The sequence below is a fragment of the Bufo gargarizans genome, unplaced genomic scaffold (assembly GCF_014858855.1).
Source record: "Bufo gargarizans isolate SCDJY-AF-19 unplaced genomic scaffold, ASM1485885v1 original_scaffold_2202_pilon, whole genome shotgun sequence".
Classification (NCBI taxonomy): Eukaryota; Metazoa; Chordata; class Amphibia; order Anura; family Bufonidae; genus Bufo; species Bufo gargarizans.
The window spans coordinates 208,244-232,070 of record NW_025334685.1 but is presented as its reverse complement, the minus strand read 5'-3'; the positions used below and the strand labels follow the sequence as shown (position 1 = coordinate 232,070).

At 43.3% G+C, this 23,827-nt stretch overlaps 1 protein-coding gene across 1 annotated transcript in view; it reads left to right on the top strand.

Annotated features, from left to right (window-relative positions):
- Positions 1 to 23,827, top strand: part of HARS1 (histidyl-tRNA synthetase 1) — a 125,913-nt gene that overhangs the window by 49,650 nt on the left and 52,436 nt on the right. The window contains exons 6-10 of the mRNA XM_044274989.1: positions 16,986 to 17,093; positions 19,737 to 19,835; positions 20,127 to 20,220; positions 21,036 to 21,163; positions 21,518 to 21,778. Coding sequence (XP_044130924.1) covers positions 16,986 to 17,093; positions 19,737 to 19,835; positions 20,127 to 20,220; positions 21,036 to 21,163; positions 21,518 to 21,778 — 690 coding nt within the window. The remainder of the gene's footprint in view (positions 1 to 16,985; positions 17,094 to 19,736; positions 19,836 to 20,126; positions 20,221 to 21,035; positions 21,164 to 21,517; positions 21,779 to 23,827) is intronic.

The following is a 23,827-nucleotide window of genomic DNA, read 5'->3' as shown; positions in this document are numbered from 1 at the left end:
ATCAGCGCTGTGTATTACTTACAACAAGCGCTCGGCAGCATGAGTCACTATGTCACGCGCCTGCGCCGCCCACTTTATGAATGAAGCAGGAGGCGTGGGCGCATGACGGCGCTGACTACTATTAACAATGCCACCATTATAGATTACGGTAATACAGGCGCTGATTACTATTAACAATGCCACAATTATAGATAAGATTACAGTGAGCGGGGCCCGTGTAGTAGAATACAGTCACTGCAAGGGCCATGCTGTCATTATAAAACCAGATGCGCCCCCCACCCCCTGTACAACTGCTGCACAATACAAATGCACTATAATATACTTTCTATGTTAGAAAGTATATAGGAAGTATATCACACCTATCGATAGCACACCTATACCAGTCCTATCTAGCGTTTGGTGTCCCTAACAGCCTGTCTTTGCTCCACAAAGCAACCTCTCGCTGACAAAACACAGAATGTAAAATGGTTGCCAGATCGGGTTCTGTTATAGGGTGGCGGTTTGTCCTTGTGCTGAAACATCTCAATTGACTGTCCTGTACCACCTGATGGATGTGTCATGGGTCAAAGTTTGGTGCAATGCAAAAGAATATGGCACCAACATATGTTCGGCGAATCGCGAATGCGAAAAGTTCGCTGTGAAACGACCGCAAGGCAATCTACCAAATATGTCTAGTTTTTTATTTTTATGTTTTTATACAATAAAAACATTTTTAGAATGTTTTTGTGTTTCCATTTTCTTAGAGCCATATTTTTTATTTATTTATTTTTCCCATTTTCCTGGCTATAGTCTTGTGTGAGGGCTTGTTTTATGTTGGACGAGGTGACTATTTTATTGCTACCATTTTGGGGTACATACGACTTTTTGATTGATATGTTTTTTGTGAGGTGACAAAAAATAAAGTTTTGACATAATTTTTATTTATTTTTTTATCTTTTTTACACCGTTCCCTTGAATGGGTAAATTATGTGATATATTTATATAGCCAATTGTTACGGATGCGTTGATAAGTTTTTGTGTTGCAGTTTTGATAGAGCCATTTATTTATTTTATTTTTACCGTATTTTCCGGCGTATAAGACTACTTTCTAACACTAGAAATTATTTTCAAAACTCGCGGGTCATCTTATACGCTGGGTATACTCAGATCCGATGGTATATTCTCACCCCCAGGCGTTCCCAAGGTGACGGGGACGCTTGCCTGAGGGTTAGAATATACAGGGCCACGCCGCTCACAGAAGTACATTTATAAACTGTAATCAGTAACTTTAATCATCGCTCATCTCTTTACTAGGATACCTTACTCTCAGCTCCGGTAACAGCAGGCAGTGCGGGCAGCACTCACTGATGTCACGTGCCGCCGCCTCCTCCCACTGGGCGGCGCAGGTGTATGACATCAGTGAGGGAGTGCTGCCCGCACTGCCTGCGGTTACCGGAGCTGAGAGTAAGGTATCCCCCTCCTCATACCAGTGCCATCCACTGATCCCAGTCAGTTCCCTGGACTGGAGATCGCCTTAAAGACAGGGAGGGCTGGGCATTCAGGGGTAGTCTTATACGGCGAGTATTGCCCAAATCCTTTATTTTAAATGGAAAAGTTGTGGCTCGTCTTATATGCCCGGTCGTCTTGTACGCCGGAAAATACAGTATTTTTCTGGCTATGGTATGAACCTCTGTTCACACCCTCCAAGACTTGATTGACAGGGCCAGGCAGTGTTCATGTCCGCCTGCCCGACCCTGGGTGTGGGTGAAATCTTGTACCCGCGCTGTGCCATTTAGTATGCGGAGCAGTAAAGAAGACGGCAGTCGGTGTGCGTCCTTCCTTCACTACGCTTGCGCCAAATACTAAACGGCACAACACAGGCACAAGATTTCACTGCGGGTTAGGCAGGAGGATGTGAACGCTGCTTGGCCCTGTCAATCAAGTCTTGGAGGGTGTGGACAGAGGTCGGGGAACGGAGCCTCTAGGAGCAGGAGTAATGCCCCCCCCCCCCCCCTGCTCCTAGAGGCTAATTTGCATATAATAAGAGTTAAATTTCTGCAGTAACTGTGGCATGTATTAAAACCGGACTAGGCTAGTTAGGTTCAGCTGACTTTAGCACATCACTAATGTCGAGCAGGTTAATGGTGTTATTTCTGATGACAGAAGCCCTTTAGCATGGATAAAATAGGATACATTTCATTCAATGATGCTGTAGTTTATTCAGTCACATATTATAGAGCATAGTGACGCGTTTCAGCACAACACATGCTTTCTTCAGACTATACAATAAACTCCTATCAACATCTCTGATACACAGAAAAAGGGGAGGAATGACAAAAAAGGGAAATGATATCATACTGTGTAGCTCCACCCACATGGGAGTCGATCAAAGAAAGATACTATAGACCATAGAAATCAATGTAGATAGATTGATGTATCAAATAAATGTAAGAATTCAGGAATCTGGTCCGCTGAAAATAAGACATAGATATAATTTAAATATTATATAGTAAAAATTATTATGCAACTAAGAACTAAGTGAAACTAGAAATGTTATATTCGCGGTTCAGACCCTTTGAATCCACCGTTTGTAACCGGTGGATCCAGTAGGCCTCACACTTTAGAAGCAGACTGTTCCTATCGCCGCCTCGGCGAGGTAATGATGCGGTTTCAAGTTATCGAAAATGTAACTGCGATATCGCATGACGTTTCTCATGGAAATGATGTGGTAGGGGTAACAATAAATTCTCAGTGCGGATAGTGGACTTATTCCGCATTGAGGTTTCCCCTACATAGACAAAGCCGCAGGGACATTTCAAGATGTATATAACATTTTTACTATCACATGTGAACATGCCCTTGATTGGGATTTGTTCACCAGAGTGGGGATGAGTGAAAGTAGAGCCTCTAATGACGCTCGAGCAGTTATTGCAATTTAAACACGGAAATGTGCCCTGACGCGGGGTAGTCAGTGTAGTTTGTCTAAAGGTAGGTTTATTAGTGCCTATATCTGCTCTAATAATTTTGTCACTAATATTATCTGCTCTTTTTAAAGCACATCATTGGAGGATTTTGAAACATCTCTATTTGAGTATATGATCTGGACACTATGTGCCAGTGCTTGTTGATTATACCCCTCATTTTGTATGTCCAAGGATGATATTTCACTACTAGTGGAATACGGGGTGGTTTAATGGTTTTTTTTGTCCCTGCGGTTGATCTAACTTTTTCTTTTGAGCTTGTAATAGATGTGTGGGATAGCCTCTATTGAGGAATTTGTCTGTCATTTCTTGCAACCTGATTTCACAGGTATCCGGATCAGTCATGATCCTTTTAACCTGTTGGTATTGCGAAAAGGGAATAGCCTTCTTGATTGCTGGGGGATGACTACTTGTGTAGGTGAGTAAACTATTACGATCTGTGTCTTTGATGTATAGATCAGTAAAGACTGTACCATCATCTTTTCGCTTCACCCATGTATCAAGAAAGGATATTTTGTGAAAATCAAAGTGTATAGTAAATTGAATGGTATATTGGAGGAAAAATCACTTATATTTAAGCCAGCAGACAAGGGGGGTGCCCTTGTGATTCTTGATAGGGAGTACTATATTGCAGAGATTCTAGGTCGACTCAATGACACTGAGACATATAAGATTTTACAGTCTGATCCGTTTTTTTCAATTAAAAATACATTACAGAAGATAGTGACTGAGGCGAGAGAGGATGCATCATAGATAACAAATTAAGTGAATTTTTGATAAATCAGCATCCTATCGCACCGGTGTTCTACACCCTTCCAAAAATTCATAAGTCCTTGACAAAGCCACCAGGACGCCCCATTGTGGCCTCCTCTGATTCGATCCTCTCTCCCCCAGCCATCTTTCTTGAGAAAGTCCTCACACCTTTGACCATGTTGTCACCTTCTTACCTACGAGACACAGGGCACTTCTTGAGTGAAATTCGGCCCCTTCATTTAGATGGAGACTGCATACTTGTCACTTTTGATGTATGCAGCCTCTATACTTCTATTACCCACGAAAAAGGTTTAGAAGCAGCATCCAGGTTATTGAATACGAGCCATTATACATAATCACAGAAGGATTTTTTTCTGACAGAGAAAAATAACTTTTTATTTTGAGACCCTTTTTTTCAACAGTGCCGTGGGACCGCGATGGGATCGAACGTCGCACCGCCGTACGCAAACAGTTATATGTCATCATTTGAGAGTGAATTCATTTATTCTAATCCCTTATATTTAAAACATTGCATATTTTGGCGTTGATTCATAGATGACGTGTTTTGTGTGTGGTGGGGTGACGTTCGATCCCTCATGGAATTTAATAGTTATCTTAATTCCATTTGGAGTGAGCTTCAATTTACTATACACTTTGATTTTCACAAAATATCCTTTCTTGATACATGGGTGAAGCGAAAAGATGATGGTACAGTCTTTACTGATCTATACATCAAAGACACAGATCGTAATAGTTTACTCACCTACACAAGTAGTCATCCCCCAGCAATCAAGAAGGCTATTCTCTTTTCGCAATACCAACAGGTTAAAAGGATCGTGACTGATCCGGATACCTGTGAAATCAGGTTGCAAGAAATGACAGACAAATTCCTCAATAGAGGCTATCCCACACATCTATTACAAGCTCAAAAGAAAAAGTTAGATCAACCGCAGGGACAAAAAACCATTAACCCCCCCCCCCCCACACTAATAAACCTACCTTTAGACAAACTACACTGACTACCCCGCGTCAGGGCACATTTCCGTGTTTAAATTGCAATAACTGCTCGAGCGTCATTAGGCTCTACTTTCACTCATCCCCACTCTGGTGAACAAATCCCAATCAAGGGCATGTTCACATGTATATAACATTTTTACTATCACATCTTGAAATGTCCCTGCGGCTTGGTCTATGTAGGGGAAACCTCAATGCGGATAAAAGATAGATTAAGTAAGCATAAGTCCACTATCCGCACTGAGAATTTATTGTTACCCCTACCACATCATTTCCATGAGAAACGTCATGCGATATCGCAGTTGCGGTTTCAAGTTATCGAAAGTGTATCATTACCTCGCCGAGGCGGCGATAGGAACAGTCTGCTTCTAAAGCGTGAGGCCTACTGGATCCACCGGTTACAAACGGTGGATCCAAAGGGTCTGAACCGCGAATATAACATTTCTAGTTTCACTTAGTTCTTAGTTGCATAATAATTTTTACTATATAATATTTACATTATATCTATGTCTTATTTTCAGCGGACCCGATTCCTGAATTATTTCATTTATTTGATGCATCAATCTATCTACATTGATTTCTATCCCCTTAAGGACTCAGCCCTATTTCACCTTAAGGACTTGGCCATTTTTTGCAAATCTGACCAGTGTCACTTTAAGTGCTCATAACTTTAAAACGCTTTGACTTACCCAGGCCGTTCTGAGATTGTTTTTTCGTCACATATTGTACTTCATGACACTGCTAAAATTGGGTCAAAAAAGTGAATTTTTTTGCATAAAAAAATACCATATTTACCAAAAATTTAGAAAAATTAGCAAATTTCAAAGTTTCAGTTTCTCTACTTCTGTAATACATAGTAATACCCCCAAAAATTGTGATGACTTTACATTCCCCATATGTCTACTTCATGTTTGTAGCATTTTGGGAATGATATTTTATTTTTTGGGGATGTTACAAGGCTTAGAAGTTTAGAAGCAAATCTTGAAATTTTTCTGAAATTTACAAAAACCCAATTTTTAGGGACCACTACAGCTCTGAAGTCACTTTGCGAGGCTTACATAATAGAAACCGCCCAAAAATGACCCCATTCTATAAACTACACCCCTCAAGGTATTCAAAACTGATTTTACAAACTTTGTTAACCCTTTAGGTGTTGCACAAGAGTTATTGGCAAATGGGGATGAAATTTGAGAATTTCATTTTTTTGGCTAATTTTCCATTTTAACCCATTTTTTCCACTAACGAAGCAAGGGTTAACAGCCAAACAAGACTGTATCTTTATTGCCCTGACTCTGCCGTTTACAGAAACACCCCATATGTGGCCGTAAACTACTGTACGGGCACACAGCGGGGCGTAGAGTGAAAGGTGCGCCGTATGGTTTTTGGAAGGCAGATTTTGCTGGACAGTTTTTTTTGACACCATGTCCCATTTGAAGCCCCTGATGCACCCCTAGAGTAGAAACTCCATAAAAGTGACCCCATCTAAGAAACTACACCCCTGAAGGTATTCAAAACTGATTTTAGAAACTTTGTTAACCCTTTAGATGTTGCACAAGATTTAATGGAAAATAGAGATACAATTTCAGAATTTCACTTTTTTGGCAGATTTTCTATTTTAATATTTTTTTTCCAGTTACAAAGCAAGGGTTATCAGCCAATCAAAACTCATTATTTATGGCCCAGATTCTGTAGTTTACAGAAACACCCCATATGTGGCCGTAAACTACTGTACGGCCACACTGCAGGGCGTAGAGTGAGAGGTGCGCCGTTTGGTTTTTGGAAGGCAGATTTTGCTGGACTGGTTTTTTGACACCATGTCCCATTTGAAGCCCCTGATGCACCCCTAGAGTAGAAACTCCATAAAAGTGACCCCATCTAAGAAACTACACCCCTCAAGGTATTCAAAACTGATTTTACAAACTTTGTTAACCCTTTAGGTGTTGCACAAGATTTAATGGAAAATAGAGATACAATTTCAAAATTTCACTTTTTTGGAAGATTTTCCATTTTAATATTTTTTTTCCAATTACAAAGCAAGGGTTAACAGCCAAACAAAACTCATTTATGGCCCTGATTCTGTAGTTTACAGAAACACCCCATATGTGTTCGTAAACCGCTGTACGGGCAAACGGCAGGGCGCAGAAGGAAAGGAATGCCATACGGTTTTTGGAAGGCAGATTTTGCTGGACTGTTTTTTTTGACACCATGTCCCATTTGAAGCCCCCCTGATGCACCCCCAGAGTATAAACTCCAAAAAAAAGTGACCCCATTTTAGAAACTAGGGGATAGGGTGGCAGTTTTGTTGGTACTAGTTTAGGGTACATATGTTTTTTGGTTGCTCTATATTACACTTTTATATGTGGCAAGGTAATAAGAAATAGATTTTTTGGCACTTTTTTTTTTTTTTTTTTTATTTACAACATTCATCTGACAGGTTAGATCATGTGGTAATTTTATAGAGCAGGTTGTCACGGACGCGGCGATACCTAATATGTATACAATTTTTTTTATTTATGTAAGTTTTACACAATGACTTCATTTTTAAAACAAAAAAAATGTTTTAGTGTCTCCATAGTCTAAGAACCATAGTTTTTTCAATTTTTGGGCGATTATTTTAAGTAGGGTCTCTGAGGGGTTAGGTCATGTCATATTTTTATAGAGCCGGTCGATACGGACGCGGCGATACCTAATATGTATACTTTGTTTTATTTATTTAAGTTTTACACAATGATTTTATTTTTGAAGCAAAAAAATCATGTTTTAGTGTTTCCATAGTCTGAGAGCCATAGTTTTTTCAGTTTTTTGGCAATTATTTTGGGTAGGGTATGATTTTTGCGGGATGAGATGACGGTTTGATTGGTACTATTTTGGCGTACATGCGACTTTTTTGATCACTTTTATTACCTTTTTTGGGAAGTAAGGTGGGCAAAATTTCAATTTCCTAATAGTTTTTTTATTTTTTATTTTTTATGGCGTTCACCGTGCGGGGAAAGTAACATGACCGTTTTATAGATCAGGTCATTACGGACGCGGCGATACCAAACATGTGTAGGGAATTTCATTTTTTTTATTTTTAATCAGTGATAAATGTGTTTTTTGATTTTTACTTTATTTTCACTTTTTTTCACTTTCTTTTTGACCCAGACCCACTTGGTTCTTGAAGATCCAGTGGGTCTGATGTCTGTATAATACAGTACAGTACAATATATATTGTACAGTACTGTATTTTACTTACACTTTGTCTGAACAGATCTATGCTTTCAGCACAGATCTGTTCAGAACCATGGACAGCAGGATGCCTGAGACGGCGTCCTGTTGCCATGGGAACCTTCCCCGTCTGCTCAGTAGTGGTCAGATCTGAGCAGACGGGGAAGGGTAAGGACGGGGCTTCGGGGGGCTGCCTGGGAGCTCTCTCCCTCTCCATTCGGGGGGCTGCAAAGGCACTGCAGCCCCCCGATGGGAGAGGGAGGGAGCTACTTTTTACTGTTAACTTTTTCCATACAGCGGTCCGTACGGACCGCTGTATGGAAAGGGTTAAACGGCTGACATCGCATCACCAATGTCAGCCGTTTATACCAGGGTGCCAGCAATGTGCTGGCACCCTGGTATACCCACTAGAAGCCAACGATTATTCGGCGGGAGGCGGGCGGGGGATCGCGATCCCGCCTGCCGCACCGCCCGCCTCCCGCACCGCCCCCACCGCCCACAACTCCCCCCCCCTGCACCACCCGCCGGCCAAAAATCATGCAGGGGTGCAGGGGGGAGGTAAAATCTATATTTGATGTACACTAAAGTTTCTGATCCCCGCGGTCAGGGACTGCAGGGGTCAGAAACTGCAAAAAGCGCAGCAAACCGCAGGTCTGAATTGACCTGCGGTTTGCGGCGATCGCCGATAGGGGGGGGTCACATGACCCCCCCTGGCGTTGTCACAGGATGCCGGCTGAATGATTTCAGCCGGCATCCCGTTTCCATTAACCCCCGCGGCGCCGGAATCTGCATTTAAAGTTAGGACGTACCGGTACGCCCTGAGTCCTTAAGGACTCGGGAAATAGGGCGTACCGATACGCCCTGCGTCCTTAAGGGGCTATGGTCTATAGTATCTTTCTTTGATCGACTCCCATGTGGGTGGAGCTACACTGATGTCATTTCCCCTTTTTTTTTGTCATTCCTCCCCTTTTTCTGTGTATAGAAGAGATGTTGATAGTTGTATAGTCTGAAGAAAGCACGTGTTGTGCTGAAACGCGTCACTATGCTCTATAATATGTGACTGAATAAACGACAGCATCATTGAATAATCATTGCGAGTGCCGGTCCTTTCTTCTTTATCGTAAGTTTTGGGACACCTCCCCATCGACTCGTGCACAGCATACATCTTAGCAGTGCCGACCCTTCTCTACAAAAGAATTAGGACAAGTCATTCAGGAGAGAGAAACATAACCTAGATCCAGAGGAAGTGATACCCATGGGTCAGAACCCCAGGAAAAAAACATCCTAGAGTCAACAGTCACAAGATGGTGTGAAAAGAAAAAAGGAAACTACTCAGTGGAATACTGATTGGAAGAAGACGAACTGAAAATGGCATCTGGATATCAATGGCCAGAGAAGTGCAGATGTGACAAAGAAAAAGTGGGGGTTCCAGAAGGCAATTCCCCAAACCCAAATACCAAAATTCCACAGGGAGGTTACGCAGATGCTGACACCGTAGCAGATTGTAGAGGCAATGCACTACATGTGAAGGGAACAAGGTGCTAAATCAGCGCTATAGAAATTGGTAGGTTATACCAGGTACAGAAAACCGTACTAATGCCCACCAGAAGTGAGCAAACCCATCAGCTGCAGAATAACATGGTATGGGCAGGAATAAGTGTACCTGTCAGCCAGCACTTCAGGTACACCATTCATACAATGCCTGGTGGGTCTACCGCAGCCAGTGATGGCAGAACATGAGCGCAGTGCCACCTGTGGGAGAAGGAAATGTAGGCACAAGCACAATTACAACTAGTGAGAAGGTTCCACCCCTAGAAGGATGAATGATTTGTAGATACTGCAGGAAATGCCAGAGCCGATACTCCACATGGAGGAAGGGGATGCAGTAAAAACGATAGATGCATTGTCCCGTGCCAATGTAATCCCCATTTGAAGGATGAACACAAATACTCCCCCTGGCACAGTAGTAGTCACTGGACAGGAGTAGCTATAAAATCTTTGGCCAGCACAAAAGCTGCTTCATACGGGGGAGGCCATAGCAACAACTATGGTCTCTAGGGCCAGAGGAGAGGCTCCACCTGAAAATGAGGTCTAACAGCCGTAGCCGCCATGAAATTGGTGCTAGCGCAATACTCCACCTGAGAAGGAAGGAAACTGGCAATCGGTGTAGACGTTTCATCTACTGATGAAGTGTGGAAGCCGAGCATGCTAATGACCATCAAATTAGAGAGCTCCTCACAGGGACTCAAGGAACGAGGAAATGTATGTGGTTGTCAAAAACCTGTTCGCTACAGGCCTACCTGGAAGACAGAGGCTGCCACTTAGGCCCCCGACACCAATCCAAACAATGACTACCTTAGGAAAGGGATAGTGTGAAGTAGTCACATTATCCAGTACTAGTGCCAAAACACCCCTATGACGGGGAATAAGGCGATTGTAGGTACTGTGTCTAGTAAATAGGCCATACATGGAACGGGATGCAATGCGACGAGGAAGAAATGAGTAGTCGCGGTAGCCAATGTTCAAGCAATAACTCAATCTAAGAGAGACTGATAATGTGATAGGATGGACGGCTTCCAGAGGTAGTGAATTACTCTGCTGACGGAAAGAGGGGGAACCCGACAAGATGTACAGGGTACACTAGTAATGCAAGCACTACTGGTTGTGGAAATCCCCCGTCAATGGAAGGAGGGTAATGCTACAGGAGCCACAGTTGCAATTGTGGTACAACTAATCCGCCTCTAGAGGGGGAAATCCGACAGGACAGATGATATCCAGTATTGGTGCAATTACTTCTCCTGCGGAGGGGGTAATGCAACAGGACCTATGGTATCTGGTGGAAGTGCAATTACGCCGCCTAAGGAAGGAGGGTAATGCGATAGTCTGTATAGGATCCAGTAGTAGTGCACTGGAGGGACACATAATGCACAGTACCTAGTGTAAGTGCAAATACTCCTACTACGGAAGGAGAGGAATGCTACCAGAAGTATAGGATCCAATGATGGTGTAACTTCTCCGCCTATGGAAGGAGGGTAATGCTACACGATGTATGGTATCCAGAGGTGGTGTAAATATTCTGCCTATGGAAAGAAGGCAAATATCCTGTCTATGAAAGGAGAGTGATTTTATGCAAACACTCTGCTAATAAAAGGAGTGTAATGCTACAGGCTGTACAGTACCCAGTGGAAGTGGAAGTACTCCACCTATGGAAGGAGGGAAATGCTACAGGTTATACAGTATCCAGTGATAGTGCCATTACTCTGCCTATGAAAGGAGGGTAATTTTTACAGGCTGTACAGTACCCATTGGAAGTGCAAGTACTCCACTGTCACCGATAATGGGGAGGGGAAAACACAAGATAACACACAGAATGAAATATCAACCGCATGGTAAGCAGTGTGAGTCAAAACTAAATTGAGCCTCAGTAATGACCACCGGCTGCACTTGACGAGGTGTGGTCATTACCAAACAACAACACTGCAAGGAGAAAACAGAGACTGTCAGATACCCTCATGTGCCACCAGTCTCTCAGATCTTCTTACCTGTCATGGGAGGGACCGAGACATCTACCCATGAAAGGAGGATAATGCTATTGTCATGGATGGTGTTGCAGAAAGCTGAAAGTTATAAATAAACATCCGACTGACTTGATCCCAAACTAAGGAACATATGGGTGAGCCCTATAAAACCCCTAGAGCTCTCCCTGACTGCTATGCCCATGCAAAGATTTTTATGATAGATAATTGCATGCCCTCGTACCTAGACTGTGTGACACCTGAAAACCCTATAATAGTGAGGGGACACGACCACCGGCTCCCTGCACTTAATACAGAGGGAGTCAGGGTCACCTAGAATCAAGCCAGCACGGAAACACAAATAAAGGAAAATACTTATCTGAGAAACCAGCATTTGCAGCCTCTAGCAATGAACACAAACCAGGAAGTAGTATAAACCGCAAAGTGAGGCAGTATGGGGGAGAATATAAAGGGATGCAATCAGTGTAAATAGATGACCGCTGGGAGAAGAAAAATAATCAGTCTTCCCCGAGGAACGAGGCAGGTCCGTAATGAAGTCCATGGACAGATGCGTCCAAGGACAGGAAGGAATGGGTAACGGGAGGAGAGAACCCGATGGCTGTGAATGAGGGACCTTGGCACAAGCGCAGGTCTCGCAGGCTGCCACAAAACCCTCAACCGTCTTATGAAGAGCCGGCCACCAGAATATCCGAGCAATGAGATCCACTGTGGCTCTACTCCCCGGGTGCCCAGCAAGGACAGTATCGTGGTGCTCCTTAAAAACCTTGTCGTAAAGCGAGAGGCACAAACAACCTCCCAGGAGGACAAAGATCAGGAGCCTCTGCCTCGGCTGTCTGAACCTCTGCCTCCAAATCGGGATAAAGAGCAGAGACGACCACCCCTTTAGCCAAAATGGGACCTGGGTCTTCAAAGTTCCCCCCTCCCGGAAAACAACGTGACAGGGCATCAGCCTTCACATTTTTAACCCCAGGGCGGAACGTGACAACAAAATTAAACCTAGAAAAGAATAAAGACGATCTGGCCTGTCTCGGGTTCAGACGCTTGGCTGATTCCAAGTAGGCCAGATTTTTATGGTCGGTAAACACGGTAATCGGGTGTCTGGCTCCCTCTAGCAAATGGCACCATTCCTCAGAAGCTAATTTGATGGCCAACAACACCCTATCTCCCACATCGTAATTTCTATCTGCGGAGGAGAGTTTCCTTGAGAAAAAAGCACACGGTCGCCATTTGGCAGGAGAGGGACCCTGAGACAAGACCACACCCACCTCGACAATGAAAGGCAGAGAGACATCAGGTTGTACCAAGATGGGAGCGGAAGCAAAACTCTTTGATGCTAGAAAAGGCCTTAAGCGCCTCTACCGACCAGGAGGAAAAATCTACCCCCTTTCTAGTCATATCAGTGAGTGGCTTAACAACAGAGGAATAATTCAAAATTAACTTCCTGTAATAATTGTCAAAACCCAAAAACCACATCAGCGCCTTTTGATTCTCAGGAAGCTCCCAATCAAGCACAGTGCGGACCTTCTCAGGGTCCATGCGAAAACCAGAAGCGGAGAGAAGAAAACCCAGAAATTTAATTTCTGGAACCGCAAACACACATTTTTCCATTTTAGCGTACAATTTATTCTCCCGCAGAATGAGCAAGACCTGACGTAGGTGGTCCCTATGAGTTTTGAAATCGGGAGAAAAAATAATCTAGATACATCAGAACAAATTTCCCCATTAAATGATAAAAAATGCTGTTTACAAAATGTTGGAAGACGGCTGGAGCATTCATCAAACCAAAGGGCATAACCAAATTCTCGAAATGGCCCTCAGGGGTATTGAAGGCAGTCTTCCATTCGTCCCCTTCCCTGACCTTGACTAGGTTGTATGCCCCTTTTTAAATCCAACTTAGAAAAAACTTTTTAGCCCCAACAATCTGGTTAAACAGGTCCGGGATCAGAGGAAGCGGATAAGGGTCACGAATTGTAATACAGTTCAGCTCCCTGAAATCCAGACATAGTTCTTTAAGACCATCTTTTTTTCTTGACAAAAACAAAACAAAAAACAGCCGCAACAGATGACTTTGAGGGTCGGATGTTTCCCTTTCTCAGGCTCTGAGATCTAAGTACGCATAGTGACTCTTTCAGGTTGGGAGAGATTATATAAACGTGATTTTGGCAGCTTGATGCCTGGGATGAGATTAATAGGGCAATCGTACTCCCGGTGAGGGGGCAGCTCCTGGACAGCACTCTCTGAAAACACATCCGAAAATTCAGAGAGAAAAGATGGTACAGTCTTGGTAGAAACCTCTGAAAGAGACGCCGCGTTATGTTTAGTGAGCCAGGGTAGCCCCAACACTAGAGGAGTAGGTAATCTGCTTAGGACGAAACATGACATCCTCAACTATGAGCATCACCCACAATTAAATGGATATTGTGAACTATGCCCTTTAACGATTTTTGAGAAAGTGGAGCGGAATCGATAGCAAAAACAGGTATATCCTTTCCCAAAGTGCATACCTGTGTTATAGCAAATTGATTATCAATGAGATTGACAGCTGCTCCACTATCTACAAAAATCTCACAAAAAAATGTTCTTGCTCTCTAGCGCCAACTGGCAGGTAGGACAAAACGGGGACTACCAGCAAACAGCAAACCTTCAATTTCCGCATCAACCTTGCCAATAGTAACAGATGGAAAGTTTTTAGAGTTTTTTTTTTCTTTTTGTTTCTTTATTACCCTCAGAAAACTCCCTTAATCTCCTAGAGGGGCAAACATTTGCCAAATGATTTATACCTCCACAACAGCAACAAACACTCCTCTGAGAGCTGAATCTTCTACTATCATAGGCATGCAAACCCAGCTGCATGGCCTCCTCCTCAGAGGGGATTGAGAGAGACTGAGGCCCCTGCGCACTGAATGAGACCGCCCCACTGTCCTTGGACTGTTTACCCTGGCATTAAAGACGCAGTTTAGATTCAGCCAGAGCAATACGATCCGGGTCATCATATCTGCCCCAGGGCTACAAAAAAATGTATCCACCTGATCGGAGGGGCTGTGCCCCCACTGGCAGCGAAAAGGCCAGAGACTGAGCATTATCCCTGAGCAGCGAGATGATGATCCCCACCCTCTGCTCCTCATCACCAGTGTAATGGGGAAGTAAGTGAAAATGAAGTTTGCAAGCCTCTCTAAAACTAACAAAATTCTCACTACCCCCGGAGAATGTATCCGGAAGCGAGATCTTAGGCTCGGAACAAACTCCATGAAGGCAAGCAGAACTGGTCACCTGAAACTGAGACACAGTTCTACAGAGATCTGCTACCTCCAGTGAAAGACACTGCATGCGGTCAATCAAGGCTGAAACCGGATCCATGCTTAAGACGGTTATGGCGGTTTATAATGTCTACGGATGGTGTTGCAGAAAACTGGAAGTTATAAATAAACATCCAACTGACTTGATCCCAAACTAAAGGAACATATGGGTGAGCCCTATAAAACCCCTAGAGCTCTCCCTGACTGCTATGCCCATGCAACGATTTTTATGATAGATAATTGCATGCCCTCGGACCTAGACTGTGTGACACCTGAAAACCTTATGATAGTGAGGGGACACGACCACCGGCTCCCTGCACTTAATATGGAGGGTGTCAGGGTCACCTAGAATCAAGCCAGCACGGAAACACAAATAAAGGAAAAGACTTAACTGAGGAACCAGCAGATGCAGCCTCTAGCAGTGAAGACAATCCAGGAAGTAGTATAAACTGCAAAGTGAGGCAGTATGGGAGGGAATAGAAAGGGAGGCAATCAGTGTAAATAGATGACAGCTGGGAGAAGGAAAAGAGATGACAAAGTGAAACCAAAACAAAGAACGTCATGTAAGAGGTACAGAAGAACGTCTGCCATAGCTTCTCAGAGAGCTGGCGGTGACAGCTATGGGCTGTACAGTGTCCAGTGTAAGTGCAATTACTCCGCCTATAGAAGGAGGGGTAATGCTGCAGGCTGTACACTATCCAGTACAGGTGCAATTACTCCGCCTACGGAATGGGATAATGCCACAGGATGTACAGGGTCCAGTGGTAAGCGCACATATTCCACCTAAGGAAAGAAGGGAATGAAGAAAATCCAGCTCTCTCCGGTGAAAAAATGAAAAACTTAATCCAGCAAGTTTAGAATCCATACAGGTGTACAAATAGCAGTCAACTCGTTTCAGACCTCAGAGAAATATGGGTCCTTCCTCATGACAAACGTCTGTCTGACATCTATTCCTCTCGACCACGCCATGCACGTGTTCTCAGTAGGGAGAGAGGAATAAGCTCCCAAAAGAAAGGAATGTGACAGGACCTACAGAATCCAGTAGTAGAGAAACTACTCCAGCCATGGAACTACAGGGAGTGGAGTATCCAGCGGTAGTGCAGGGCTTTCGCTTATAGAAGGAAAGTAGCCCTGCCCTATAGGATGTATGTATCCAGTGGTATGACAGCACACAGAGATTGACTTCCTATGATAGAACAGGAAAACACACAGAGCTTAAAAACCCCACCTCTTCCCCTTATCACCACGTTTTTTTTCCTGTCCTGCCAGGGAAGGGAGATCCAGAGAGGTGCTGGGGGCTCTCTGGGGTTCCTGGCAGCATTATTTCCAAATTGACATCTTATTGTACAGACCGGAGGTCGGTTCCTGGCTTGTTCTTCTCTCTCTCCTCCAGTGGGGTCTTTGCTCGGGTCTCTGATGAATGATGGGGCCCCGGCGAAGTTCCCTTCTGCGGCGGTCCAGGAGGACTATATGCGGAGTGGTAGTGGCGGCTGGAGAGACGATGGGACGCGTTTCCCTCCAGCCGCCGGGTGATGACGTCAGGTGCATTGAGGCATGGCTTCACGCAAGCGTTCGCAGGCGTATACCCAGTGGACAAACCACGCTGTACAACCTCAGTGCAGGGCTGATCGAGGTCTATGGAAGACCTGACAGCTCCTGCACTCTCCTGGCTTCGGCTGTCACATGACCACCTGGCCGGGACAGGAAGCGGCATAGCGCTCGTTGAGCGCTGTGTATACAGCAATCTAGAATGCAGGGACACCTTGGGACTGCCCCTGCCTTCTCTCTCGGTTGCCCTTCTGTAACTGACAGCGGGCCCCCAGCTCGTCAGCTGCACAATTAGTGTGCAGCTGCCATCTCTGAATGGATGTTCCAGGACGTCCATTCAGAGATGGAACATCCACCCATAGGACGTTTATGTCCTATGGGCGGATGTGAAGTAGTTAAATAAAAAAATTGGTTTATTACACAAAAGTAGGAAAACGTAAAAAAAATGTAGGTCTTATTGCTGTAACCATACTGACCCAGAGAATTAAGATATTATGTTTATTTATACCGATAATGTAATAGTACTGTAAGAAAAGTATGCCAAGAGCTAGAGAGCTACCCCTTGAAAGTATCTTTCTGCAAAAACTCAAGGCTTTCCTGATGCCAGGCAAGTTTAGCTTTGTAAAGGTGGTAATAGGACCTATAAATAGTTTTATTTTATTTCCCTCCAGGACTTTGACATTGCTGGACAGTATGACCCAATGATTCCTGATGCTGAGTGTCTGAAGATTGTGCATGAAATCCTTAGTGCGCTGGATTTGGGAAAGTTTCTGATTAAGGTAAGGTGACATTACAAGCGCATTGATGGATACCAGACAGTACAAGACAATTCTGGATATTTTGAACTGAACTACTTTTATTCTGGAGGATTGGAATTTTTATTTTACCCCTGCTCCTCTGGCATCATGAACTGTGACTGGAGAAGGGGGACTATTTCTCTATGGTTAGATGTAAACGGTTTCGTGTAGGCAACAAAAAATATCTAGAGTACATCTAAAGGAGAGAGAAATTATTATTATTTTTTTTTCAAGGTAAACCAATAGTCTCTTTCTAGTAAACAAACATAGTGGGACTAAGGCCTCTTTCACACTTGCGTTGTCCGGATCCGGCGTGTACTCCACTTGCCGGAATTACAAGCCGGATCTGGAAAAACGCAAGTGTACTGAAAGCATTTGAAGACTGATCCGTCTTCAAAATGCTTTCAGTGTTACTATGGCACCCAGGACGCTATTAAAGTCCTGGTTGCCATAGTAGTAGTGGGGAGCGGTATACTTGCAGTACGTGCGGCTCCCGGGGCGCTCCAGAATGACGTCAGAGCGACCCATGCACATGGATGACGTGCCATGTGATCACGTCATCCACGTGCGTGGGGCGCCCTGACGTCACTCTGGAGCGCCCTGGGAGCCGCACGGATGGTAAGTATGCTGCTCCCTGCTACACTTTACCATGGCTGCCAGGACTTTACTGTCCCGGCAGCCATGGTAACCATTCAGAAAAAGCTAAACGACGTTTAGCTTAAGGCCGGATCCGGATCCATGCCTTTCAATGGGCATTAATTCCGGATCCGGCCTTGCGGCAAGTCTTCAGGATTTTTGGCCGGAGCAAAAAGCGCAGCATGCTGCGGTATTTTCTCCGGCCAATAAACGTTCCGTTCCGGAACTGAAGGCATCCTGATGCATTCTGAACGGATTTCACTCCATTCAGAATGCATTAGGATAAAATTGATCAGGATTCTTCCGGCATAGAGCCCCCACGACGGAACTCTATGCCGGCAGAAAAGAGCGCAGGTGTGAAAGAGCCCTCAAGATGGACATTTTGGGCTACTTTCACACTAGCGTTTTTGCTGGATCTGGCAGGGTTTAACAAAAAAACGCTTCCGTTACTGATAATACAACCATCTGCATCCGTTATGAACAGATCCGGTTGTATTATCTTTAACATACCCAAGACGGATCCGTCATCAACTGTATTAAAAGTCAATGGGGGACGTATCCGTTTCCTATTGTGTTAGAGAAAACGGATCTGTCCCCATCGACTTGCATTGTGGGGCTTGCTCCGTATCCCACGATGGAAAGAAAACCGCAGCATGCTGTGGCTTGTTCTCCGTTACGGGAACACAACCAAACGGAATGCATGTTTGAGCATTCCGTTTTATTCAGTTATGTTTTGTCCCCATTGACAATGAATGGGGACAAAACGGAAGCGTTTTTTTTCCGGTATTGAGACCATATGATGGATCTTAATACCGGAAAATATTAACGCTAGTGTGAAAGTAGCCTTAGACAACTGTTGGCAAAACACTTGATTGTCTGTCTGACATCTATTCCTCTCGACCACGCCATGCACGTGTTCTCAGTAGGGAGAGAGGAATAAGCTCCTAAGCTACTTGTCACAGCTGAAGCCAGTCATTGTGACCATGCCCATACATTGGGACCAGAAAGTGGAGGAGCGGGAGCCATTACACAGAACCAGAGCGCCAGGGAGCAGCCCAGGTTCCTTTCCTTTTAAAGGGTTGTCATCAATATAGATTGGCAGGGGTCTGACTCCCAGTAGCCCCGCCGATCAGCAGATCCTACGAGCACTGCCTATGAGCAAATCGATTTCTGAAATATCCGAAGTTTATTCGCATAAAACTTTGTTAGAATACTGTACGGAGCAGGAGCTCCGGACTGTATTATAATGTTAGGCTCTGATGAGCGGAAGTTATTACTTAGCAAAGTCTTGCGAGAATTCAGGTAATAACTTAAAAATGTAATTTCTACTGTAAAAAAAACTTGCCGAACTCTGGTGAAGAGACAAATACTGGGCACAGGATCTTCATTCCTCATCCTGCAGACACAGATCTGACAGACTGCAGTAGTTCTGCAGAGCATTGCACAAGAACAGGTAGGAGGAAGATCCTGTGTGTATCAGCAGTGTAATTGTACAGCTGGGACTTGTAGTCCCGCACATTCAACATGCTGCTGAGTATCCCAGCATTCATTCCCTTTGCAGAGCAGGGGGAGCTGCATTCATTTTTGACGCCCACAAATATTCACAAGGAAAACCTCCGAGATTGTTGTTATTGCAGGTAAACGGAGAACTAGGGAAATGAGGAAATAAAAGTTTTTTCTTACCCAAAACTTGCTTAGCTTAGTTAGCTATTGCTGACCATCATATTTACAGTGCTATATTTTTATTTTATTTTTTTTAAATTCAGACAAACCCTTTAATATCTGTTTGAAATGCAAGTCTGAAAAAAAGGGGAGTGGTTCTCTAACAGTTTATATTCCTGCAAAACCTTTAAGAGACCGAGCATATAATACTGTATTAAAGGGTAATCCTTAATCAGCGAGGTTTTTACAGAAGTAATAGGTTCTGTTTACACTATTAATATCTGTGATGTATTCATTGACATCAGGTAATGACCTTTTTATCTGCAGGTGAATGACAGGAGAATTTTGGATGGAATGTTTGCAGTATGTGGTGTACCGGACGTAAAATTTCGCACAATTTGCTCTTCGGTGGACAAATTAGATAAGGTAAAAATAAATCTGCAATGTTTGTATTACTCAAGGAAAATGTCAACTGTATTGAGTTCCTTCAGTGATTTACGTTGTTGAAGCAGATCTTCACCAGTGCATCTTGATGATGACAAGAATCTGACCGCACCCCTTATGAAAGCTACTACTGACCTGCTGAATTATACTTTCATTTACTTTATGTATTCTTTATGTGCCAGTTCTACCTTACATTTGCATCAACACTAAACATCAACTATGTGACGCCCAGCTTCCTGTTTTAGAAGTGTAATAAATATTCCTTCTTTCCAGACCCCGTGGGAAGAGGTGAAGAATGAAATTGTGGGAGAGAAGGGACTTGCATGTGAGGCTGCTGATCAGATTTGGGAATATGTCCAAAATAATGGTAAGTCGGCATAGAGCTAGCTCCACAAGCTAGGAGCCAGCTACTGCACATTATAGGGCCAGGTCTACAAATAACAGTTAAAAAGGCAGGTGCTCTGAGGAAAATCCATTTTATTTATTTATTTATTTTTTCAGTTCTTCCCTCATGACAGCACCATAGGAGGTTGTTCTCCTTTAACCTTCTTGGGACAGGAAACGGGTTAAAAAGACCCCTCTGTGTTTTTCCTGTCCCTACAGAAGATAGATGCAGAGATGTTCCCTGCTTTAGGGATAAAGATTTATTTTTATTTTTTTCTTCAAGAGACTTTCAAGGCCTAACGCTGGGGCTAGGATCGGAGGTTGTCCGGCCTCTCATTCCGGTTCCTGAATAAACTTGCTAACACCTCTTGGGGTAGAGGTCCCTTAGCGGCACAGAACCCACCTGTCTGTTGCATAGCCTATACGTGGTTAGACTGGGGGGTTCATCCTCTTTCTTCCTACCATATAGGGCTACACGCTTCCATAATGGAAATGGTCATTAGCATTCCGACTATAGGCTACTTTTCCCTCACTTTTGGGGGGGGGGGGGGGAGAAGAAGTATGTTTTATAGTCTGAAAAATATGGTAATTTATGTATAGGCATCTTATTTCTGGTATAAGATGCCCTGAATTTCTAAATTCTGTCTACTCTTTACTATATACTGATTAAATTAAAGAAGATCCTGATTCCATTTTGGTGATATCTGTCCCACAAAACTTAAAATAAGTAGTTTAGAGGCACTTGAAGGATAAAAATGTGGTTGTGGATGTAGCCTTTAAACTTACCTAATATTTTAGGAGGATTGGATCTGATTGAGAAGCTATTGAAGGATCCCAAGCTCTCACAGAACAAGCAGGCACTAGAAGGACTGAATGACATGAAGATCCTCTTTCAGTACTTGGAACTGTTTGGAGTTACTGATAAGGTGAGCACTTTCAAATGCCAGGAAGCTCTGTTGGGATCAGTATATATGGAGCATTTCTCTGGATTAATACCATCTGATGAAGCATACTGTGTATGAAATTGGAGGCATACAGAGGTAAAGTGCAGATGGTTCTTTAATAAGGCTGTGCGCATGAGACCTTATGCGGCTTTTCTACTCTCCTGAATTGTAATCCTGTCTCATAATGTAGCTCTATTTTGTTGAGGTGGTGTTACATTAATTGTCAGATTTCCTATTCAGGAAATTATAAAAATAGGCTTCTTTCTTACCATCAGACTTCAGACTTCATTTCCTGAATACACATAGAATAATGACTCCCTTTAATTTATCTTTCAGGTTTTGTTTGACCTCAGCTTGGCCCGTGGTCTGGATTATTATACAGGTGTCATTTATGAAGCAGTTCTGATTCAAAATCAAGGGGAGCAACAGCAACAGAATGATCACACAGAGGAATCGGTCAATGTCGGCAGTGTAGCCGGAGGTGGACGTTATGATGGTTTGGTGGGGATGTTTGATCCAAAGGGCAGGAAAGTCCCGTGTGTGGGTGTCAGTATTGGAATTGAGAGGATATTTTCTATCATGGAGCAAAAAGCAGAGGTGAGCAACATTTCTGTGTTGTGACTGCTGCACGACATTACATTCATGTGATAATTCCATAATTGCAGGGCTAATTACAAGACAGACGACATACATATGATAGGTGTTGGCCGAATGTTCATTCATTCGACAGCTGTTACTTCCGACCTCTCACAAACGCGTATGCTCATGCTACATTCACATTAGATGGTTGGCTGGTCCTGCTGAAATCAGTTGGTTTGGCCGACATACATCTAATGTGCACGTCCAACTAGAGCTCTGATAAATGGATTTGGAAAGTGTCCACACACTATTATAGCTGGGGGAAATGGAATAGGACACTTGTAAAGGTTCCCTTGATAACCAAGTATTAGGCATCTTCAGATCCAGCATGGTGATAGCCAGGCCGCATCTTCCCTCTTGACGTGATATCAACGGAAAGTCGGGACATCCCCATGCACAATAGATGGTCAGTATGTCGAAATTGTCAGCTTCATCTGATGTGTATGACAAACTTAATTATTACGTGCCCTTAACTTTTTTGTGCATCACAGAACAGGAACAGATTTGTGTCCATTGGCACAATGAAGCTTTATAATTAATGTTTAACCCCTTCGCGACATGTGACGTAATAATACGTCATTTGTCGAATGTTTAAATGCTGTTTCACACAGCAGACACCCTAATGTCTGCGACCAGCAAAAATGCTGTGTTCAAATGTGACCACGGCAACTGAGAGCACAAAGCCCTGCACTTCCCAAAGGTGGTGATCAGGCGAGTGTTTCATTGTCTGACAGTCAGGGCCTTCTGAGGCTCCGCTGCCTTTTACAGCTATACTCCTATGTAGGCCAGAAGGTGGCAGTACTACATTGGAATGCAGATCCTTTAGTTTATGCAAATTGCAATCCAATGATTGCATGTTAGGCTACTTTCACACTCGAGTTTGGTGCGGATCCGTCATGGATTTGCACAAACTCATCCATTCAGATGATACAACCGCATGCATCCGTTCAGAACGGATCCGTTTGTATTATCTTTAACATAGCCAAAACGGATCCATCTTGCACACTATTGGAAGTCAATGGGGGATGGATCCATTTTTCTATTGTGCCAGATTGTGTCAGTGAAAACTGATCTGTCCCCATTGACTTACATTGATCCATTTGGCTCAGTTTTGTCAGACGGACACCAAAACGCTGCATTCAGCATTTTGGTGTCCGCCTCCAAGGCGGAATGGAGCCAAACTGATGCATTCTGAGCGGATCCTTATCCATTCAGAATGCATTAAGGGCAAAATTGATCCGTTTTGGACCGCTTGTTAGAGCCCTGAATGGATCTCACAAACTGAAACCAAAGCGCCAGTGTGAAAGTAGCCTGTTTAAAAGTAAAAAATTAAATTTAAATTTTTTATTAAAAATATAAAACAAACAAAAAAATAAACATAGACATCACCTCACCCAAAAACGCATGTACTATTAAAATAGTAAAAATGTATGCCATACAGTGAGTGGCGTAATGGAAAAAAGAATCTAAATGGCCAATTCAGTTTTTTCCATTTTCTTCTCCCCAAATTTTTTTAAAATAAAAACATTTTAGCTGTGTATGACTAAGTTTTTATTTTTTTCAGTATTAACAAGCAAGAAAACCTCCTATATATGTGGTATTGCTGTAATAGTACTGACTTGAAGAATGAAGAGCACAAGTCAGTTTTACCTCATAGCAAATGTAAAAACAAAACTCTTATAACTGAGGTTGTTTTCCAATTCCATTTAGAATTTTTTCCAGCTTCCAACTACATCCTATGCAATATTAAATGGTGCCATTAGAAAGTAGTACTTGTACCTAAAAAAACATGCCCTCATACAGCTATGTGAATAAAAAAATAAAAAGCTAGGACTTCAAGAGGACAGGGAGTAAAAAACAAAAACAGGAAATTGCCCAGTGTAGAAAGACTTAAAGGCAGAGATCTTGATATCAATGAGGAATTGATACAGAAAGTTTATTAGAAATTTGTAAGACTTTTCATTAATATTTGCTGAAATTGTAAAAGCCCTTTAAAGGGCTTCTGTC